Source organism: Coregonus clupeaformis, unplaced genomic scaffold (assembly GCF_020615455.1).
Source record: "Coregonus clupeaformis isolate EN_2021a unplaced genomic scaffold, ASM2061545v1 scaf0305, whole genome shotgun sequence".
NCBI lineage: Eukaryota > Metazoa > Chordata > Actinopteri > Salmoniformes > Salmonidae > Coregonus > Coregonus clupeaformis.
This window is the reverse complement of record NW_025533760.1, coordinates 281,259-302,262: the sequence shown is the minus strand read 5'-3', so window position 1 is coordinate 302,262 and position 21,004 is coordinate 281,259. Positions and strand designations below refer to the sequence as shown.

Sequence of the window (21,004 nt, the reverse complement as noted above, 5' to 3'; positions counted from 1 at the left end):
CCACGTCGGGCACCTAAGGTGGCAGTGGTCAACCCCCCAGCCGAAAGTACCCCCGCCCCTCCTGGTCCCCCTCCCCCTCCACCATCAACTCCTCCTGGGGCAAGGGCTCCCTGAAGAAGGCCCCTCCCCCCACGCTGCAGCGGAACCAGCCGCCTCCCCCGGCCCTGTCCCCGACTCCAAAGCTGCCCCTGCCCACCTCGCCCCCCAAGGGGAACAGCAACAACGGCACCCCCCAGCCGGGCAACTTCATGGACGACCTGAACCAGACTCTGAAGCGCAAGTCGGTGAGCCGGCAGGGCTCGCTTTCCTCGTCCCGCCTCTCCGGCGCCAAGCTGGAGCCCGCCGCGGGCACCATGGACGACATGGAGTTGGCGCTGCCCCCTCCACCGCCCGAGTTGCTGTCGGGGGGAACGTCTCAGGCTATGCAACACTACGGCGGGGGCCCCCGCCGGCCCCACCCAAGAGGGGGGGCAACACCAAACTGACACACTGACCAGGGGAGTGGTCGAAAAGGAGACTGTTGGATGATGCCTACTTTACACCTCTCTTGGAGAGGAGCTTCGATCTATCATATCTATCACAGGACCGTCAGTGGACATTGACAAACTGAACTCCTCGTGTTCCATGATTATGATGGTGAATACTTAAACATGTAAATAAGGAAACGCCAAACCATGAATCAGCTTCTTCTTCTTCGCCATATGTTTGTGCCACGTAATCAGAAAACCATAATAACGCCGTTAGGATTTATTCTGCATTGGTACTGCATGGACATGCTGTAAAGACGAGCTGTAAAACGTGAAGCTCTTTGGTGAATGTGCGTGTGTGTGTATCCGTTTGTGTGCGTACCCGTGTATGTTTGCGTGTGTGTGAGTGAGAGCGAGCGATAGAAGGGGATATGGGGGACAGCCCATAAAGGAAGGCCTCTCTGTAATAGGGATTGTTATTTTGCCTCTGTTTTTATATGAAATTATTTAATACATGAAAGGATTTTCTTATTTTATAGTTACGTTTTTTTTAAGCTAGTCGCTAAAGGTAAGATCAATTTGTTTGGAAATCATGAAGAGAAAGCTGCAAGTATGTTGGAGAGATGCAGATAAGATCGAAAAAACTGTAGCTTATAGGCTGAAAGGTTATTTTAATCAATGATCTAAGAATTCCCTGAGTTTTCTTAACGTTTCCTAAGTATTCCCTGAATGTTTTACAAGTGTCTCGCTCTCTGTGCTGCGATTGGGCGACACGCAAATCAGAAGGACGGATTTTTTCACAGGCTATTGCACTCTCTCGAAATAATCTCCAAACGAAAAAAGGAGATTCCCTCCTCCCAAAGGCATGAAACCATGACTGTGCAACTGCAAACATTTGTGACTTGGATTTTTTGTTTCATAGTACATTTTTTATTTAATGAATAACATTTTTTGCTTAACTGAAGACAGAAACGGCATGAGGCATGTCGTGTGTATGTCTTCAAAGGCCCTGTGAGTCTGTGGGTTGTGTGCTGTGTTGGTTTGACTGACCTGCCTCTGGGTCGTGTTCATTAGGCCCCAAGCAGAAGAAAACTGACTGTGAAACGGGGAGGGACTCACTGGACTTGTCCAATAAGAAACAAAAAATGTCGCTTTTCGTTGCAACATGTTTTAAAATGTTTGGTGCATAATGAACATCTGCTTCTGTTTATCTGTACAGTAACAGCTTCTGCTCCCCTCCCATTGGCCCCGCCGCCTTTAGATTGTCACATGGCCTATAAATCAGAAATAGTGTATAGAGTGGGGACAGCTGTGCTCCAGGTGCAGTTTACGTTATACTCAGTTCTTCGAAACATGGTGGCTAAAATTGAAATGACACATTGTTGCTTTAAGGTACTGAGCATTGAATTATGTTGTCAGGACCATTAGACTAGACCTGACTGGCAAAATTAACCCACAAATTCCTGCCTGGCTCGCATAAAAATGGAATGTTGCTTTCTACTCTGTCCTATATATCCTGATTTTATGGCCTAAACATCCCAGTGTTGTGCAGTTTCCTGCTTCTTCTGCCAAAGTGCAGTGTGGCCGACTCGCTCACTGTCTCGCACTCAGTGAGGATCATGGGGGTGTCTTGCAGCAATGCCTTCATTTCAAGGGTGCTAGTGCTTATTGTCCTAATAAGCCTGGATATCAATGGGCATCAAGGTGCTGACATCTTAAAAGGTAAATGTAGGCTTCGTCCCAATTCTCCACTCTTCTCCCGAAGTGTGACCATCCAGGATTGGATCGATATAAGCATTAGCTACGGTTTCCAACATTGTTAAATCCATGACGGGAAGTATGCTAGTGCACACTTTGGGAGAAGGGTGGAAAATCGGAACACCAGAGCAATAGATGGTGACCATAACCACATAAAGCTGAATGACCGCACTGAACTTAAGTGGGCCATGAATGTTTTGGGACCACTACTAGACACATTTAAAACATGCTGTCATATTAATCTTGCTTAATGCCCTTGAGAGACTCTGTATTGGTGAAGTTGGCTCTAGACGCTGATCTTGGGTCAGTTTCGCATTTTTACCACTAATGTTTAAGATTGGGGGCAGGAAAGCTGATCCTAGATCTGTACCTAGGGGAAACTTCACCCCAGAGCCTGTGTATTTTCATGACTGAATATCATCCTTTTCAGGTTGTTGGTTTGCAGTATGTCAAACTGAAGTAGGCATTAAATTATTGAAGTGTTGTGTATCTGATTTTGGGGGCCAAATGAAAGTAAATGAAGAAAACGGGGGGAGATTGCAGACTGAATGTCTCTTCTTGCATATAAACCGAAGATCACAATATAAATGTTCAAGTCATACCTCGACCATGTCTCACTGTCTCGTTTATCACCAAGTCTATGGTTCATTTATTGGTTACCTTAAAGGGGCAATCTGCAATTCAAACACACATTTTTGCAAAATAGCTAAGGAATGGGGCTGGAGCAATCTAACCACTCAAGAATTCCTAGATTGATGCAAACTATTCATAATTATTATTTTTTACCAGGGCCGGGATTGAATTCACTTGCGCCTGTCAACTATGTGCCATCTAAAGGTAATTTACGATTGAGCCGACATCTGCAGCGTTTACCGGGAATGCAATGGAGTAAAACAAGCTTATATTTTGGGTTTTGATTGTGGCAGATGTAATTAAGCTCAAAAGGCATTATTCTAAAATAATCAATGGCTATGTATAATTAATTGAAAAGTCAAATTGGATGTACCAATCCCAGATTGTCCCTTTATCCCTACTGTTGTGAAATAATGAAATTTAAATATTGAGGCTAGAGCATCTAATGCTTCCTTCCTTGATCTGACATACACTACATTACCAAAAGAATGTGGACACCTGCTCATCAAAATCATGGACATTAATATGGAGTTGTTCCCCCTTTTGCTGCTATAACAACCTCTGCTCTTCTGGGAAGGCTTTCCACTAGATGTTGGAACATTGCTGCGGGGACTTACTATTTTTACGTGCTACACCACTCGGCGTGTCCTGTTGTATTCTAGAAGAGTATTCTACACGTCACTGGTATAATAAACATACATATACGCTGTGTACAAAACAGCTGCTCTTTCCATGACACACTGACCAGGTGAATCCAGGTGAAAGCTATGATCCCTAATTGTTGTCACTTGTTAAATCCACTTCAATCAGTGTAGATGGAGGAGACCGGTTAAAGAAGGATTTTTAAGCCTTGAGACATGGATTGTGTGTGCTATTCAGAAGGTGAATGGGCAAGACGATATTTAATAGCCTTTGAACAGGGTATGGTAGTAGGTGCCAGGCGCACCGGATTGAGTGTGTCAAGAACTGCAACGTTGCTGGGTTTTTCAAGCCCAACAGTTTCCCATGTATCAAAAATGGTCCACCACCCAAAGGACATCCAGCCAATTTGACACAACTGTGGGAAGCATTGGAGTCAACATGGGCCAGCATCCCTGTAGAACGCTTTCGACACCTTATCGAGTCCATGCCCCGATGAATTGAGGCTGTTCCGAGGACAAAAGGGGGTGCAACTAAATATTAGGAAGGTGTTCCTAATGTTTTGTACACTCAGTGTAGAACAAAGTCTGCGTTTATACACAGGCCACCCAATTTGATCATTTTCTTCCACTAATTGGTCTTTTGACTAGTCAAATCAGCTCTATTGACAATAATTTGGCAAAATATCAGAATTGTGCGGCCTGTATAAACACAGCCAAACACATATCTATGATAATAAGATGGAATGTAGCTCTGGGTTCAGCGTTGATGGGCTTTGAGTGCCGCCTTGTGGTCGCCACATGTCCTGCATACACAGGTGACACAGGATCACTCAGATCCCTGCATGTGTATTTCAATGACGATGGCCAGTGGATCATTTGTCATTCATAGAAGTGATCACATCTATTACATTCCAGAGGCATCAGAGGATACAATTTCCCTAAAAGAAACGTGTATGTCCCACTTACTGATCATGAAAATGAATGACGACTCTCATTCAGACGAGTAATCAATTTAATTGGAAATGTTCTCTTATAATGTTCCAGCGCTACCATCAGAACTTCCTAAGCTCCCTGCTCTCCTACAAGTACTGTCAGGGCCTGATGGTACAGAGAGAGTCCCCAGGGGCCTGATCAGGAGGATCACGTTACAGAATGTTCAGATATAAATGTATTGTGTAGAACAGACACAGTTGTCTGTCAGATAGAATAGGGAATTGTGTCAGCTCTATACAGTACAATTATATCTGCAACACTCCGAATGTTTCACATCACTGAATAGTGTATTCTTTGTGTGTCTTGCCGAGTCACTCCAGGTGGTTGCTGATGCTGTCGCCCCTTGGGATCAGCTGAGGCTCCACTTCCTGTCTGGGGAAAGAGTGGCTGGTAAAGAGAGGGGCCTCAGAGAAGCCAGTTGGGGCAGGGCCTGCAGCAGGAAATTATTTTGGTTATCACAATGATTATTTTTTGTGTTCTATACATTGGTGTCACCTGAAGCAGGTTTGCTTTAGCCTGGTTCCTAGATCTGTTTGCGCCGTCTTGCCAACTGACCAAAGGAGATTGAAAGACCGCAAGAACAGATTTGGGAACAGGCTAGGTTTGCTTACCCCTGTTCCCGAATGGTTGCACATTCAACTGCTGCCTCTTCCTCGTGAAGTTCTGTTGATAGAGAATCTGGATTTAGTTATTTTTCTGTATGGCCCAGCCGGACACTTCAGCTCTGTTTATACCTGGTGCTAACATGGATCCTTTGTCCTGATCTTGTCTACATTCTGATTGTGCACACAATCAATGACTTTAAGTCATCATTATTCCACCCTTTAAATGGTTTCTCTGTCAAGATCTGTCTACACTTGTAAGATATCCATACACAAAGTGTGTCTGACTACCTCCGGAGGTGGGCAGGATGATCTGATCACAAGCAGATCACAATGTGTCTTGATTGTCTACGCCTGTCTAAAAGTGTGGGCACAATCACAATGTGGACATGATCAGGACAAATGACGCAAGTTATAACCAGGTATAAACGGGGGTTTTGATGATCAATCCCAAACTGAACCCTCTACCTCTAGGCACTCAATGTCCATCTGAAAGGATTGGATAGGTATCAGATGAATGGTATTAACTAAACCTTGCCCTCTGATAGGCTAGGTGGAATTTTTATCATATCACTTGTACGTATCAAATCCTTAAAGATAAAGGCCCTAAAAGGGGTTGATTTTGGGATTGGGCATCTCTTAGGGTGTTTTCGCACTTGGTCCCTTTAAGACAATTTTTGGGAACTCAGTCCGGTTTGTTTAGCATTTTTTGTGCAGTGTGAATGCTTCAAAGGAACTCAGACCCCTCAGAAGAGCCCCCGAAGCAAACCGAACTGAGACCATCTCGAGAGGTGGCTCACTTTTCTTGTGCAATGTGAACACAAAGCTCTCCAGGTTCACTTATCATTACTTCCCCACCAAGCACTACAAGCTCCTGCAAAACCGTTTCCCCTGCCATAGCCCCTCACATTAGTGCCACAAACTAAAAAAGATGATGTGCAGGTTAGCGGTACAATTTTAAGTATAACATTTTCAATTAAAGCATTATTTAATCTGCAATGATTGTTCTGCCATTTATCCTGTTACCAGTAATTTTTACATGTAAATATTATATTTTGATTATAATTAGTATGTCTTATTTTGTAACTAAATGCAAACTACATTATTAGCTTCCAAAATGTATGTAGGGACATCCCTGGCTGTCCGATAACAGGTTCTGATGGTATGTATGGCTTGTCGTGCACTGTATATTTACCCAGAGTGCATTGAGTAAATGTTGGAAAGAAATCTTGGTTATTTTCTAAGCATAGCAATGTGAATGCAAAGAGGACTCAGACCACATAAATGTTAAAGTGAACTGGCAAGAGAGCTGAGTCCTCATTCAAATCCAAGGGCAGTGTTATTTTTCTTTTTTTCACCCCAGAGTTCACTTTAAAGAGGACTGAGATCGGTTATTTTAAAGAGGAATAAGGTGAAAACACCCTTATATTCTCTTCATCTATTGGGCATCCCCCCTCTCTCTGTCCCTCCCTCTCTCACCTCTTCACTACTGGACTCGGAGCTGCTGGAGCTGTCCTGGCCACAGTTCAGGGACACAACCTGGGTGAACTCTGCAGTGACGCGCACACGTGCGGCGCAGGAGGCGGCCGGCTGGGAGAGAGGGTACGAGGGAAAGGAGGATTAGTGGCAGTTAAGAGAGAAGAAAAGAATGGGCATACATTAAAGCACTTTGATCAGTATGCTAGTACAGTATGAATGCACAATGAAGGCTTCCCTCTATCTAAAAATCTATATCTTTAGCGTTTATAAACCTAGCTTTTATAACAGGCACCAGTCCTGTTGGAATGATCAGGACAGAGAAAAACTAATTTGGTGACATTCTGTTCTCCCCTGTCTGTCACAACAAACACAGCATCCCATGCCAAAATCAACAGTGTGTGGAGTCTGTCAACAGTAGACTATGTCCTAAAAACCGTCAGTTTAAAGATGAACCCCACAAACCCTTTAGCGGACTATCACAGTTATCTCTGTCCAGGACCAAACGCAAACAATTTGCTCATATTGTTATCCGGTATTGATGTAAAATACAGCTACTGCAGTTTATGTAGGTATTTTTCCTGTTCATCTGGTCCTAGATTTAGAAAATATTTTGAATTTGTGGGTCAAGAAAATAATTTGCTAAAGAGATGTGGTCATGTATTTATCAGTCCCAATCCTTCGTTAGCTATGTATTGGGGAGGAATTATTTATTGTACTGAGTCAGTGTGGTAGTTTATCAGAAAATGTCAGTCTCAAAGTAGTGTATAGAGTTGAGTGCTGATCTAGGATCAGGTCCTCCCTGTCCATAGTGTATTTTTATTACTTATGATCTAAAAGGGAAAACCGATCCTAGATCATCACTCTTACTCTGAGATGCTTGATACATACGGCCCCTGATCTACTTCTTGTACTGAGGTCATAGGCTGCGTTTACACAGGCAGCACAATTCTGAACTTTTATTCACTAATTGGTCTTTTGACAAATCATTTATTTTATTTTGCCAATAATCAGGAAAAATATCAGAATTGGGCTGCCTGTGTAAGCCATAGATTGCTAGGATTGGGTCTCACCACAAAGAAGCCCAGTCTGAAAGCACATCTCTGTGGGTCTTCTCCAGAGCTCTTCAGACAGTCTGTCTCCTTTATCCCAAAGTTCATCATCAGGTCATATGTGTTCAATCCTATAGGAACAACCTGGAAGACAAGAAACATTAAGGGCAAGGGAAACGGGGATACCTAGTCAGTTGTACATCTGAATGCATTCATCTGAAATGTGTCTTCCGTATTTAACCCATCTATGTGATGACGTTTATGAAAAAAAACCAGTAATGTAACGACCCATACCTAGGTATGCTTGCTACGATCTTCACCAAGTGAGCAGAGGTTAGAAAGTTTGATTTGCTACATTGGTGTCAGAAGTGGGATGGTGCCTGTGAGGCCATTCAGGGATGTGAGGGAATTGGTAGGCTAGATAGACTTGTTAATGTATACTGAACAAAAATCTAAAACGCAACATGCAACAATTTCAAAGATTTTACTGAGTTACCATTCATAAAGGAAATCAGTCAATTTAAATAAATTAGGCCCTAATCTATGGATTTACATAACTGGGAATACAGATATCCATCTGTTGGTCACATATCAGAAAACAGTCAGTATCTGGTGTGACCACATTTTCCTCATGCAGCGCGTCCGCTTCGGCATAGAGTTGATCAGGCTGTTACCATTGTGGCCTGTGGAATGTTGTCCCACTCTTCAATGGCTGTGCGAAGTTGCTGGATATTGGCGGGAACTGGAACACACTGTCGTACATGTCGATCCAGAGCATCCCAAACATTCTCAATGGCTGACATGTCTGGTGAGTATGCAGGCCATGGAAGAACTGGGACATTTTCAGCTTCCAGGAATTGTACAGATCCTTGCAACATGGGGGCTTAGCATTATCATGCTGAAACATGAGGTGATGGTGGCAGATGACTGGCACAACAATGGGCCTCAGGATCTCGACGGTATCTCTGCATTTTAAATTGCCATCGATAAGATGCAATTGTGTTCGTTGTCCGTAGCTTATGCCTGCCCATACCATAACGCCACTGCCAGCATGGGACACTCACAACGTTGACATCAGCAAACCGCTCACCCACACGACACCATACACGTGGTCTGCGGTTGTGAGGCCGCTTGGACATACTGCAAAATTCTGTAAAACGATGTTGGAGGCGGCTTATGAACATTCAATTCTCTGGCAACAGCTCTGGTGGACGTTCCTGCAGTCAGCATGCCGATTGCACGCTCCCTCAAAACTTGAGACATCTGACATTGTGTTGGTGACAAAACTGCACATTTTAGAATGGCCTTTTATTGTCCCCAGAACAAGGTGCACCTGAGTAATGATCATGCTGTTTAATCAGCTTCTTGATATGCCACACCTGTCAGGTGGATGGATTATCTTGGCAAAGGAGAAATGCTCACTAACAGGGATGTAAACAAAGTTGTGCACAAAATGTTTGAGAAATAGTACTTTCCTATAGTAGGAGCTATATTCAATCTGTAAAGCTGAAGTGTTACAGATTCTGCGATAGAAATGTCAAGGTAAGGCCTCCCGAGTGGCGCAGCAGTCTAAGGCACTGCATCACTACAGACCCAGGTTCGATCCCAGGCTGTGTCCTAGCCAACTGTGACCGGGGAGACCCATGAGGCAGGGAGAAAAAGTACCATAAATAAATTGTATTAATGTCAAGGTAATTTCTGATTGAGCTGACATATGCAGTGTTTACCACTAAAGCAGGAACATTGCCCTTAAATTTCATGGCTGAACTCCCCGCAATGTGGATTGAATAGACCCCTTTACCACATTTTGTTGAATTTAAAATATATTACATTGAGATTTTGTGTCACTGGCCTACACAAAATACCACATAATGTCAAAATGGAATGTTTTTAGACATTTTTTAAAATGAATTAAAAATGAAAATCTGAAAAGTATTCAACCCCTTTCTTATGGCAAGCCTAAATAAGTTCAGGAGTAATAATTTGCTTAACAAGTCACATAATAAGTTGAATTGACTGTGTGCAATAAGTGTTTGACTATCTTTCCCCCTTCACATACAATTATCTGTAAGGTCCCTCAGTCGAGCAGTGAATTTCAACCACAAAGACCAGGGAGATTGTCCAATGCCTCGCAAAGAAGAGCACCTATTGGTAGATGAGTAAAAAAACAAAAACAGACATTGAATATCCCTTTGAGCATGGTGAAGTTATTCATTAACTTTGGTGTCAATACACCCAGTCACTAAATATATAGGCGTCCTTCCTAACTCAGTTGCTTTATTTCATTTTCAATACATTTCTAAAAACATGTTTTCACTTTGTCATTATGGGGTATTGTGTAGATGGTTGAGAAAAAAAGTATATTTAATCAATTTTAAATTCAGGCTGTAACACAAGAAAATGTGGAATAAGTCAAGGGGTATGAATACTTTCTGAAGGCACTGTAAATGTAGCCATTCCACTATGAGGTTAGGGGTGAGAAGACACCTACCCTTTTGACAGAGCCACGGGTGACTCGGTATAGACGAAGGCCAGCGTACAGATTGTTGACTTGGGTCATGGTCACGACAAGAGCCTTGTCTGCCATGGAAGCCAGCTCTGACTGGTACAGGGGCAAGCCTGCAGAGGTCAAAGGTAACAGAGGAGACTGAGCACACATACAGTACATTTCACATCAGGGGTATTTGGGAGGTAATATTGTCCTGGGTCCCTGTTGTCAGCATTGTGAATGATTATTTTTTGTCATTGATTAATATAATACCTTGAACTGGGTCGTGTTCATTAGGGCTCACCGTAGCAAACAGTTTTGCAACAACAACCAACAATAAGCATTTCTTATTCCTCCCCATTTCTCTTTCAGTTTGGTGCCCAATGAACACAAACCCAGACTTCACCTGACCCTGACTTCACCTGACCGGGACGCAAATTACAAATCAAATAAATAATAAGCCATTTAGCAGACGCTTTTATCCAAAGCGACTTACAGTAAATAGAATGAGGCATGTATAGCACTATCAGAGGCAGCTGCAAAGTTGAGTTCTACACCAGAAAGGATTGTATATCACTTACCTGAGCAGCACAAAGACTGCAGCAAGGCCAGCAGGAGAACAACACACCACTTCATCTTCTGTCCAGCATAAAACAAAACACCTCGATCATCAACTCCCCCATTCCTTAAATACAGTACGATCAGCCTCTACCCTGCCCTCTCCCTCCTGTCACCTCCTCCTTGCCAAGGCACTGACTGACCTTAGTTATTTTGGTTTATTTCAATGCCAACAGTATTGACCTACAGGCTGAAATCTCATTACTTTGAAGTAGTCTTCTTCCTGGAACTAAACTTGCCACATGTTCATTTACATTTCAGTCATGTAGCAGATGCACTTACAATCAGTGCAAACAACTACATATCACAATAATTGCAAGTAAAACCTTCAAAATAGCCGCCATATGCGGAGGCAGTGCTAGCAAAAACAGACAAATCAAATACAAACAGGTGTAGACCTTAGTGAAATGCTTACTTACAAGCCCTTAACCAACAATGCAGTTAAGAAAATAAGTGTTAAGTAAGAAATAGATAAGTAAAAATTGTGGGTGCAAGAAGAAGACCGGCACAACAGTTGTGTTTCTGATCGTCCCATTCATGTTTTTACTTTTGACAATAGGGCAAAATGTCCTTTTTCCCGGCATCATTCAAGTTGAAACACTGACGTCCACATGTTCATTGTACTCTAAAATGCTTGTTGATTAATTTATCATTGCACTAAAGATGACAAAAACAATTTTATAAAATGTTTTAATATAAAAAATACTTCCTACTTAGGATACAGAACAGTACTTTAGTTATTTTAAACAGTAACAAAATAATTATTACAGCACAGTCATCATCAGGATTGTGAAGTTGGTCTCTACAGGCTCGTCCCTACCCAAGGATGTCATCATCAATGTCAGACACACTGCCGGCATTCCAGGTTGTCTTTTTTGTAGTCACACTACACAAGAGATAAGATCTCACAACGCCTAGAGAAGTGTTTCACATCCCAAGAACCACATTAATACTGTATGTAGCCTAGCGGTTAGGAGATCTGGGTCAGTAACTGAAAGGTCGCTGGTTCAAATCCCAGAGCCGACAAGGTCAACAATGTTGATGTGCCCGTGAGCAAGGCACTTAACCCTAATTGCTCCAGGGTCGCCGTCATTAATGACTGATCCCTGACTGAGTGGGATATGAAAAAAACAAAAATGTCAATTTCACACATGCACGTGTGTGAAATAGGACAAACGTAAGCACCCACCTAATTTTCTTATTATAACAAATCTTCTGAGATTTGTAGTTTGACTGCAAAAAGACAACCTGGAATGCCATCAAAATCACAGTGAGCAGTTGTGTCCAGTCCTTGCTAGACAAGCACTCATCTAGTCTACTAGCCATATTTCTGTATGCTTTAACAATTGAGACTGGGAACTTGAAGGAGGTTCGACGAGCACAAAAAATGTTATGCCTCAAGTACAAATACATTGGAAAAATGGAATGGGTCTTGAAAACATAAATACTAAACATACAGTACGGCCCTCTAGAAAGAGTGTGGACGCCTGGACTGACATGTCAATAAATACATCTCTCTTTCATTTCAGTCAAGGTATTCCTTGTGCATTTTAACGCAATCTGTATCCTATGTCAACTAAAGGAATGGCTAGTATGCCAAAATGTGCCAAGGCAGTACAAGCATGAGTTTTAGTCCCTCAACCACCAACACAAATCTATGCAATCAACCAGGTATCAATGCGCATGCGTGCACCTGCACACACACACCCATGAGCCTGTGACACACACACTTCCACCCACAGACACTCCTCCACCCATACCCCTCCCCTCATCGCTCCAGTGTCCCCATGAGAGGCTCCATGGCGGCCAGGAAGCAGGCCTCAAACTCCTGGTCGGAGAAGCGGGTGACTGAGAGGCGGGCGCTAAGCGCCGGATCTCCAGGCGGGCTGAGGGGTGACAGGGCCAGGATCCGCTCCATGGCATCTGCGTAGCCATCCTCATCCTCGGCCAGGAAACCTGTCTGGCCGCCCTCGTAGGGCACCACAATGTCCAGCCTGGGGCCTCCAGACTTGTGGGCCAGGATGACGGTCCCAGCTGCCATGCACTCAACCACCCCTGGGAACAGAGGAGAGCAGAAGGTACAGGGTAAGTGCTGGCTTTAAAGTTAGGTAGACACATTACTGGATGTTTAACTGCATTACCTAAGACTGCATTTATTTTTAACACTGAAAGATGAAGGCACACAAGCATTTTAGTGATAACCGCCACCTGGCTAGCAACCTAACCATTTTGGGAAACTTGCTATGGGCAGTAAAAAATGCCTGTATGTCTTCATCTTTCATTTATATCGAGGAGGATGTTAGCAATCAAACAAGGTCTTTGCACTGGTGATTAACAAAAGCATATTGTAACAGAACAATGTACTACAATTTCAGAATGGGCTGTTGAATAGAGCGGACAGACTCCATTCAGTACAGGATTATACGGTACTAAATGTTGAGTATGTAGAGAGAACGAGCTTTGCATTGGAATAATAGCCACTCCAGGTGTTTTTAATAATAGAAATAGAATGACAGTAGTATAGAATGATAGTAATTCTATTTCTGTATTTACCTATGCCGAAGTGTCCGCTCCACATGGTGTGCAGTCCCACCGCAGCTTCCCCCAACTCCCCTCTTCAGCTCCTCAAACGCGACGCTGAGTTTAAACTCCACGTCCGCCACGCCCAGCTCTGGCACAGCCCCCTCGGTATCAACACCCTATCCTCATCCTTCTTGGTTCCGGCATCCACCAATCAGCACCAACCTCAGCGACTCCCTTTCCCGGCCCCCGCTCTTTCCTCTGCAGCACCTTTCGGAAGGCGCCAATCTGAAGCCGGTGGTCCTTCTCCGGCTCGAAACTGACCAATGGAAACGATGGAATGGCACTTCCGGTCCGAGTCCTCTTCCAATGGGAGCTGGAGGAAGGCGTGGGTGTCGCAGGGCGGGAAGACTAGGCAGGTGCGGTTGGTTGCTCGCCACAGGGTCAGGATGTGGTTCAGGGTCCAGCTGGAGTTGACCATGACCACGCCGCCGCAGGAGCCGGCCAGACCAGAGCAGCGCCAGCAGGCAGTAGTAGACCACCTTGACTGCGCTCAGGAACAGGTTGTTGGAGATGTAGTCTGCGTTGTTGAACCTGGAAACATAGTGGGAGGTTGGTTAGGGAATGGGGAAAGAAACATGATAGGATCAGGTGAGGTAAAAGGAAGCATGCACAACAAGAGGAAGTCATGTATGGATGTCAATGACTCACTAAGTGAAAAGTGGACCGAAGTTACAACATGAACAACACTGATTGATGCTGGCTTGATGACAGTCATAACAATGATAGCAGTGCAACGTGTTAGTTAGTGCTGGTAAATTTCCAGAGTATTTGCAAATCCCATATTCCCCTTAGCCTGATTTGATCCTGATTTAGTTAGGTCAAGTAGGTCAGATCTGTAGGTGAGCTTTTAGCTAACTTCTCTGACTAACATTGTCATGCAATGGTAGTCAGATGACATTGACAAAACAGTCAGAGGCGTTGGCCAAAGCACATTCAGATATGGACCAGGCTACAGTGCCTTGCAAAAGTATTCATCCCCCTTGGCTTTTACCTACTTTGTTGCATTACAACCTGTAATTTAAATTGATTTTTATTTGGATTTAATGTAATGGACATACACAAAATAGTCCAAATTGGTGAAGTGAAAAACATTACGTGTTTCAAAAAAATAAATAACAGAAAAGTGGTGCGTGTATATGTAGTCACCCCCCTTTGCTATGAAGTCACATAATTAGTTAAATAAAGTCCACCTTCGCAATCTAAGTGTCACATGATCTGTCACATGACCTCATACATATAACACCTGTTCGAAGGGCCCCCAGAGTCTGCAACACCACTAAGCAAGGGGCACCACCAAGCAAGCGGCACCATGAAGACCAAGGAGCTCTCCAAACAGGTAATGGACAAAGTTGTGGAGAAGTACAGATCAGGGTTGGGTTATAAAAAAATATCAGAAACTTTGAACGTCCCCACGAGCACCATTAAATACATTATTAAAAAATTGAAAGAATATGGCACCACAACAAACCTGCCAAGAGAGGGCCGCCACCAAAACTCACAGACCAGGCAAGGAGGGCATTAATCAGGGAGGCAACAAAGAGACCAAAGATAACCCTGAAGGAGCTGCAAAGCTCCACAGCAGAGATTGGAGCATCTTTCCATAGGACCACTTTGCCGCACGCCCACAGAGCTGGGCTTTATGGAAGAGTGGCCAGGAAAAGCCATTGCTTAAAGAAAAATAAGCAAACACATTTGGGGTTCACCAAAAGGCATGTGGAGACTCCCCAAACATATGGAAGAAGGTACTCTGGTCAGATGAGACTAAAATTTAGCTTTTTGGCTATCAAGGAAAACGCTATGTTGGCGCAAACCCAACACCTCTCATCACCCCCAAGAACACCATCCATGGCAGCATCATTCTGTGGGGATGTTTTTCTACCGGCAGGGACTGGGAAACTGGTCAGAATTGAAGGAATGATGGATGGCGCTAAATACAGGGGAAATTCTTGAGGGAAACCTGTTTCAGTGTTCCAGAGATTTGAGACTGGGACGGAGGTTCACCTTCCAGCAGGACAATGACCCTAAGCAACATTTAAATGTCTTGGAATGGCCTAGTCAAAGCCCAGACCCAATCCAACTGAGAATCTGTGGTATGACATAAAGATTGCTGTACACCAGCGGAACCCATCCAACTTGAAGGGAGACTGGAGCAGTTTTGCTTTGAAGAATTGGCAAAAATCCCAGTGGCTAGATGTGCCAAGCTTATAGAGACATACCCCAAGAGACTTGCAGCTGTAATTGCTGCAAAAGGTGGCTCTACAAAGTATTGACTGGGGGGGTGAATAGTTATATGCTCAAGTTTAGTGTTTTATTTCTTGTTTGTTTCACGATAAAAAATATTTTGCATCTTCAAAGTGGTAGGCATGTTGTGTAAACCAAATGATACAAACCCCAAAAAATCAATTTTAATTCCAGGTTGGAAGGCAACAAAATAGGAAAATGCCAAGGGGGGTGAATACTATCGCAAGCCACTGTATATTCCTAGTTAAGACTGTCTCAAGGGCTGCGGGGTCTGTAGTGGGAAACAGGCTTTGAGCCGATTACCTACCTGGGGTTCTTCTCGCGCACCACTGACAGCATGCTGTGCTGATGGTGGGGTAGTGCACGTAGCTAGCCACTTGACATCCCCCTAGGTATTTAAACACAGGCAGAGTGAAGGCGTAACCCATGGAGTCAATGTAGGACATCTGGGACAAACTCCGTAAGGGGCTTCCCAACCAAGGAAGATTGAGCCTACACTCTGACCAATCAGAGTGAAGTGGGGGAAGAGGCTGGCCTCGACCAATAGGCGGTGTTTGAGGAAGACAAACTGGACGGCTCTAGGTAAAAGGATGTTGAAGCGCAGCCGGGCGCCATCAAGAATCTGCTGACCCGTCACACTCCTGGTCGCCTTCGCTACACCATGAAGTTGACATCTCGGTACCTGGGACGTGGAGAAGACCATATTTATTATTGCATACAGTAGTAAACCCTTTTGCAATGGACCCTTTTGCAACGAAAACAATAGTTTATTGGACAAGTTCAGGTAGTCCCTCCCCGTTGGTAGTACTTCCTCCCCTGTATGTTTGTTTGCTTCTATTTGGTTCCTAGTGAATATGACCCAGGTGTGTGAATTAATGTGGAAGACTGGGAGATGTTCTACTAGGCACATAACAGAAAATTTTACGCAAGGGGAAACTAAAATGGGCGTTAAGTCCCCCCCTGTTCCAATCTGTTTTCTTCCCTTTGGAGCCTAATGAACATGGCAACAAATTACTGTTGGAGATGGATTTTTTTTTCATACTGTCTCAACATTCTAATCAACATAATGCTTGAACATGGGTAGCAAGCTGAGAATAGGTAGATAAGCCACCAAAGTAACTTATTCATGCTGAATGCACTGCGCACTCTGTAGTAAAATCCTATAGCTAGGAATATTTGTCACCAGTGATTATTAGCTGGTGTGGCTTAGCTTAATCAAGGTGCGATGACATGCATTGAATGTGCAATTTTCCCTTACCTATTCTGCAAAGCTCTGAGGGCACACCACAACACTCTCTCACCGCCACCTCCCCCTGCAGTACGGTGAAAGAAGGCCACCGTGGGACGCTCCATCACGCGCCGCCGTGCGTTCCTGCTCGCTTGAGCCACACGCGCACACCCATGACGGCGCAACCAGGATGGCGGTCAGGAGCATGCACAGAAACACGCATGGCAGAAGCAATGTCCACAACAACCTGGGGTAATGAGAGAACTATAAGAGATAAGGTGACAGACCTGCTCTACAGAAAAGGTAGGGCCCAGTCAGTAAGACAACGTTGCGGGAACGCTCAGATAGAAATGTATAATGTAGCTAGAACAAACATGCATCTCTGACTTGTAGAATATGGAATCACTTCAGCTCTATTCATGCCATTTCTATCTGCAACCATCTGCGTTTGTTTACTACTGAATGCTCAGATATGTAGCTAGCTAGAGCAAACATGCCTCTCTGACATGTCGAATAAGCTATATCAGAACCATATATGACCTATAGCAGCTCTATTCATGACATTTCTACCTGCAACGTTCGCCTAACGTTACTACTGAACAAGGCCCAGGAACCCTGTCAAACTGATTATCTATACTCTAAACTAGCTCTCGAAAAACCTTATCTGTACGTAGGGTTTTCAGCGGTTACATTCGCCCACCATTGGCTCCATGTGTTTTAACGTTAAACGTAAATAATCATGGCTTTCAAACCGGTTTTCGAAACATATGCTGATATACCCTATTGAGGACAGTATATTCTGGCCAGGGGAGGTTTGTTAAGATCCCCAACGATCGTTCTGAATGCTAAAAACGCATTGCTTGCTGTAAGGTTATGGAAACATAAGGAACGTATTTTTCATATCAGATAAATAATTTTCAAAAAACAAATGTTTAAATTACTACACATCTTGATAGTGTTAGTGTTCCCAACACGGCCATGTTACATTGCTTGTTTACAGAAAGATTGAAGAAATAGGCGGTCATCTGGTTGTCACTGTTACCACACAGCCACAGTCAAAATTGGCTATTGTAAAATTCATGGAAATAAAAAGTAGCTTTTTGTTCTTAATTTTAGGTTAGGTTTAAAATCAGATTTTTTCAGAAGAGAAATTGTAGAAATAGGCAGGGTTTATGACTGTGGTAACTAGTGATGACCTGTGCTAATTAGCTAGCTATCTAACTTGCTCTGAACACCTGTGTGTAAGCGTAACTGGGGAGGAAGTGTAGTTGTTCATCAATTGGATGCACACACAGTTTATGGATCTGTATAAAACTGCTACAGTAAGTGTAAATGTATCATGCATCTTTCTAGCTGACATGAAAGATACGGGGTGGCATATCAGCGTATGTTTCAGAAACCGTTTTGCAAGCGATGATTGACGTTTCTATACGTTAAAACACACACTCAGCGTCGGAATTGTAGTTCACACGCAGCCAACAACCGTGCGTGGGCGAAGCTAACCGCTGAAAACCCTACGTCACGGATAATACGCGATTTCGAGAGCTAACGTTAGCTTAGTAAGAAAAATTACACGAGTCGATATTGATAAACAGATGAACATAGGCTAGGAATTACTTCGATAAAATAATAGCTGGCTTAACGTTAGCTAGCTAGCTGTAACGTAGGTGATGTGCTGTTGACACTAAGCTAGCCAGCTGATTAGCTATAATACCTAACTAGCTGACTAAAGCAATCAATCGCACAATGTTTTGTCTAGTTAGCTTGGCAAATATTAACATCTTCAGACAAAAATATGTACATAAAATACCAACCTGATTAGATCACACAAACATTGGAGCAAGTTGATCATGGACAGACATCTTGACAACACAACCTCTAAAACCGGAACTGTTTGTGCTGCGAGTTCACTATCGGTTTTTATTTTAGGTTAGCGCGTACGTTCATATTATACCTCAGTGAGCGCATAGCGCCACCTGGTGTAGTCAATGATGTGTATAAACCCTGGATGATTGACAGGGGGCGCTGTATTGAAGCCACCGCGTAGCCATCTTGGCACTCCAACTCAATTGTACAAAATATTTTGAAAGCTATAGAAAGACATGTATTAATGTCTTCATTAGTTTTTGACACGTTTATTCTATTATACACCTTAATGCATACTTTTAAATTATATTATGTGTGCTAAACATAAAAATAAATGAAAAAGTATTAAAGTATTTTTTTTAGAGAGTACTAATGTTACTGTCCCCACTACAACAACAAAATACTTAAATACATGTAATTTTGTCCTTGAAACATTTAATTGAAATACTGTCGAATTCCATTCATTCCTATGGAGAACTACTCCTACTACGGAGTGCCAATATAGCCGACCGGTGGCTTCAAAGCCTCTCAATGGCCAATACATAGCATTTGTTATCTAGGGTTTATATAGTGATTGGGTATAGGACAGTGAATTTCTCTGTGAGCTGACAGATTTTGCATAATGAATATACAATATTCTGTAGACCTACTAAAGCAAATTTATTTTCTGGTAAAAGGCAGTTCCAGGATAAAGTTTAAACCCACATAAATGACAATAAATCATTTTGTTAATCAAGATGTGGAAAGGTTTTAAAACAAAGACCTATATTATTGAATCTTTGTTTTTTGGGGGGAAATCATGGCGTATTAAACAGCTCACTGTTATTGCAAAGCAGCCCAAAGCCCTCCCAAAAAAGTAAAGTTTAACTTAGACTTTACTCTGGCTAAATCAACACAGATCTCTCTCTCTCTTTCTCTCTCTCTTATCTCTCTCTACCATGTTAACCAAACATCTTGCACAAGTTTTGGACACATTAAACATGAAGGCTCTTCTAATATGGGCTGTTTTGCTGAACTTTTACAAACTCCTTAAGACAGGTGACTGCACTTCAAAACAGTAAGTTTCCTACAGTAAACATTGTCATAATTGTTTAGGAGACTTTGCTTAACCTAAATGAAAAATAGATGCATTTGATTGACAGATCCAGAAGGACCACCACATGATCACATGATAATGTTTACTCGTTCCACTGTATATCCTCCTACATGTTTTCACCAACTGTATTTTGTTTAAAGTAGAATTGAAGTGATCATTGACATGACGTTGACATCATTGACATGATTTAAGGAATTCACATTCACAAGAAATTATGAGATGACAGGACAAATCTAAACCCATGAAGTTGCTATAATACAGAACTGTAATGAATAGCAAACTATATGGATCTGGGAAGAATAACACTTCAATTTGCTCAATTTGCCATTGGCTCAATTTACCCAAGGCAAACATTTTGACTATATTAGCCCACACAGCTACAAGGATGCACTTTCATGCTAGGTTTAAGACCTCATATTGAAGCGTATAGAGACCCCAACTGGTGTATAGAACAATCTTAAAATGATATACTTTGGTTTAGATACAAGCACATGAAACCTCTAACCCAATAATTAATTTGACTTGGTAAAAATCAGTTTTTTTACAAACTCGCTTACCACTTTTTCCATGTGGTTTATTCCTTCACAGACTCCACGAAATGATGACCTCTTCCTAAATATTTGGTCAAATTAATAATTTTGTGTATGGTTTCCTAGAAACAAGGGAACTTACCCTTTAGCTCAACTCACCTCACGCTCTCTACATCTCAATAGTCTTAGGACCTCTCCTCATCTCCTTTCATATGTGCAGATGAAGAGGAGACGAGAAAGGAAGCCACATTAGACTATTGAGACCTAGCCTATTTTTCCTTTGTCTTTCACAGTGACCAAGTACTCCAATCCAAGTCACAACACACCAACAGGCAGATATTGTGAGAAACATATCCAGCCAATATGAGGTACAATAACGATGCGATAATAAACAAATAATTATCTTCTGTTTAAAAATAACTTTTCACTTCACTGGTCTTGAACCAAGAACATTGTGCAATTACTATTTTTTGTTTCTGTAATAGGTTACGGTGTGTTGTTTTCAGACTTATTGTTACTCACAATTAGGATACATTATTTAAAAAGTTTATTCATGTGTTTGTGTGTGTATGAACGTGTGTGTGTGTTGTGTGTGTCTCCCAGACAGTTTTGTGGTCACCTGCTTCACCTGAGCACATTGGAGCAGACACTGAGGTGCACCTGTTTGTTCCTGCCAACAACTTGGGGACTGTCACAGACCGCTGGGAACACACCACATAACACACCAGTATG

The 21,004-nt window shown here is 42.8% G+C and overlaps 1 protein-coding gene, 1 long non-coding RNA gene and 2 pseudogenes across 3 annotated transcripts; 2 read left to right on the top strand and 2 right to left on the bottom strand.

The window, feature by feature from the left end:
• Positions 1-1,661, top strand: part of LOC123484410 — a 66,955-nt pseudogene extending 65,294 nt beyond the window's left edge.
• A 2,832-nt stretch (positions 1,662-4,493) lies between these two features.
• LOC121554177 (secreted phosphoprotein 24) lies at positions 4,494-10,796 on the bottom strand. 2 transcript variants are annotated; one of them, XM_041867653.2, is made up of 6 exons: positions 10,692-10,796; positions 10,114-10,241; positions 7,644-7,766; positions 6,574-6,684; positions 5,104-5,155; positions 4,494-4,864 (listed from the first exon to the last, which is right to left on the bottom strand). In XM_041867653.2, exons 1-6 carry the CDS (start codon positions 10,744-10,746, stop codon positions 4,842-4,844), a joined length of 492 nt encoding a protein of 163 aa, XP_041723587.1. In that variant the 5' UTR covers positions 10,747-10,796; the 3' UTR covers positions 4,494-4,841. The 2 variants fall into 2 exon arrangements, with proteins under 2 accessions (XP_041723587.1, XP_041723586.1); XM_041867652.2 differs by having other exon boundaries at positions 4,494-4,922; positions 10,692-10,795.
• Positions 10,797-11,555: 759 nt separating this feature from the next.
• LOC123484416 lies at positions 11,556-18,642 on the bottom strand (annotated as a pseudogene).
• Positions 18,643-19,578: 936 nt separating this feature from the next.
• On the top strand, positions 19,579-20,972 carry LOC123484414. The gene is made up of 3 exons (XR_006658519.1): positions 19,579-19,703; positions 20,566-20,640; positions 20,876-20,972. It is a non-coding gene; the product is annotated as an uncharacterized LOC123484414 (long non-coding RNA).
• The last annotated feature ends 32 nt before the right edge of the window (positions 20,973-21,004 follow it).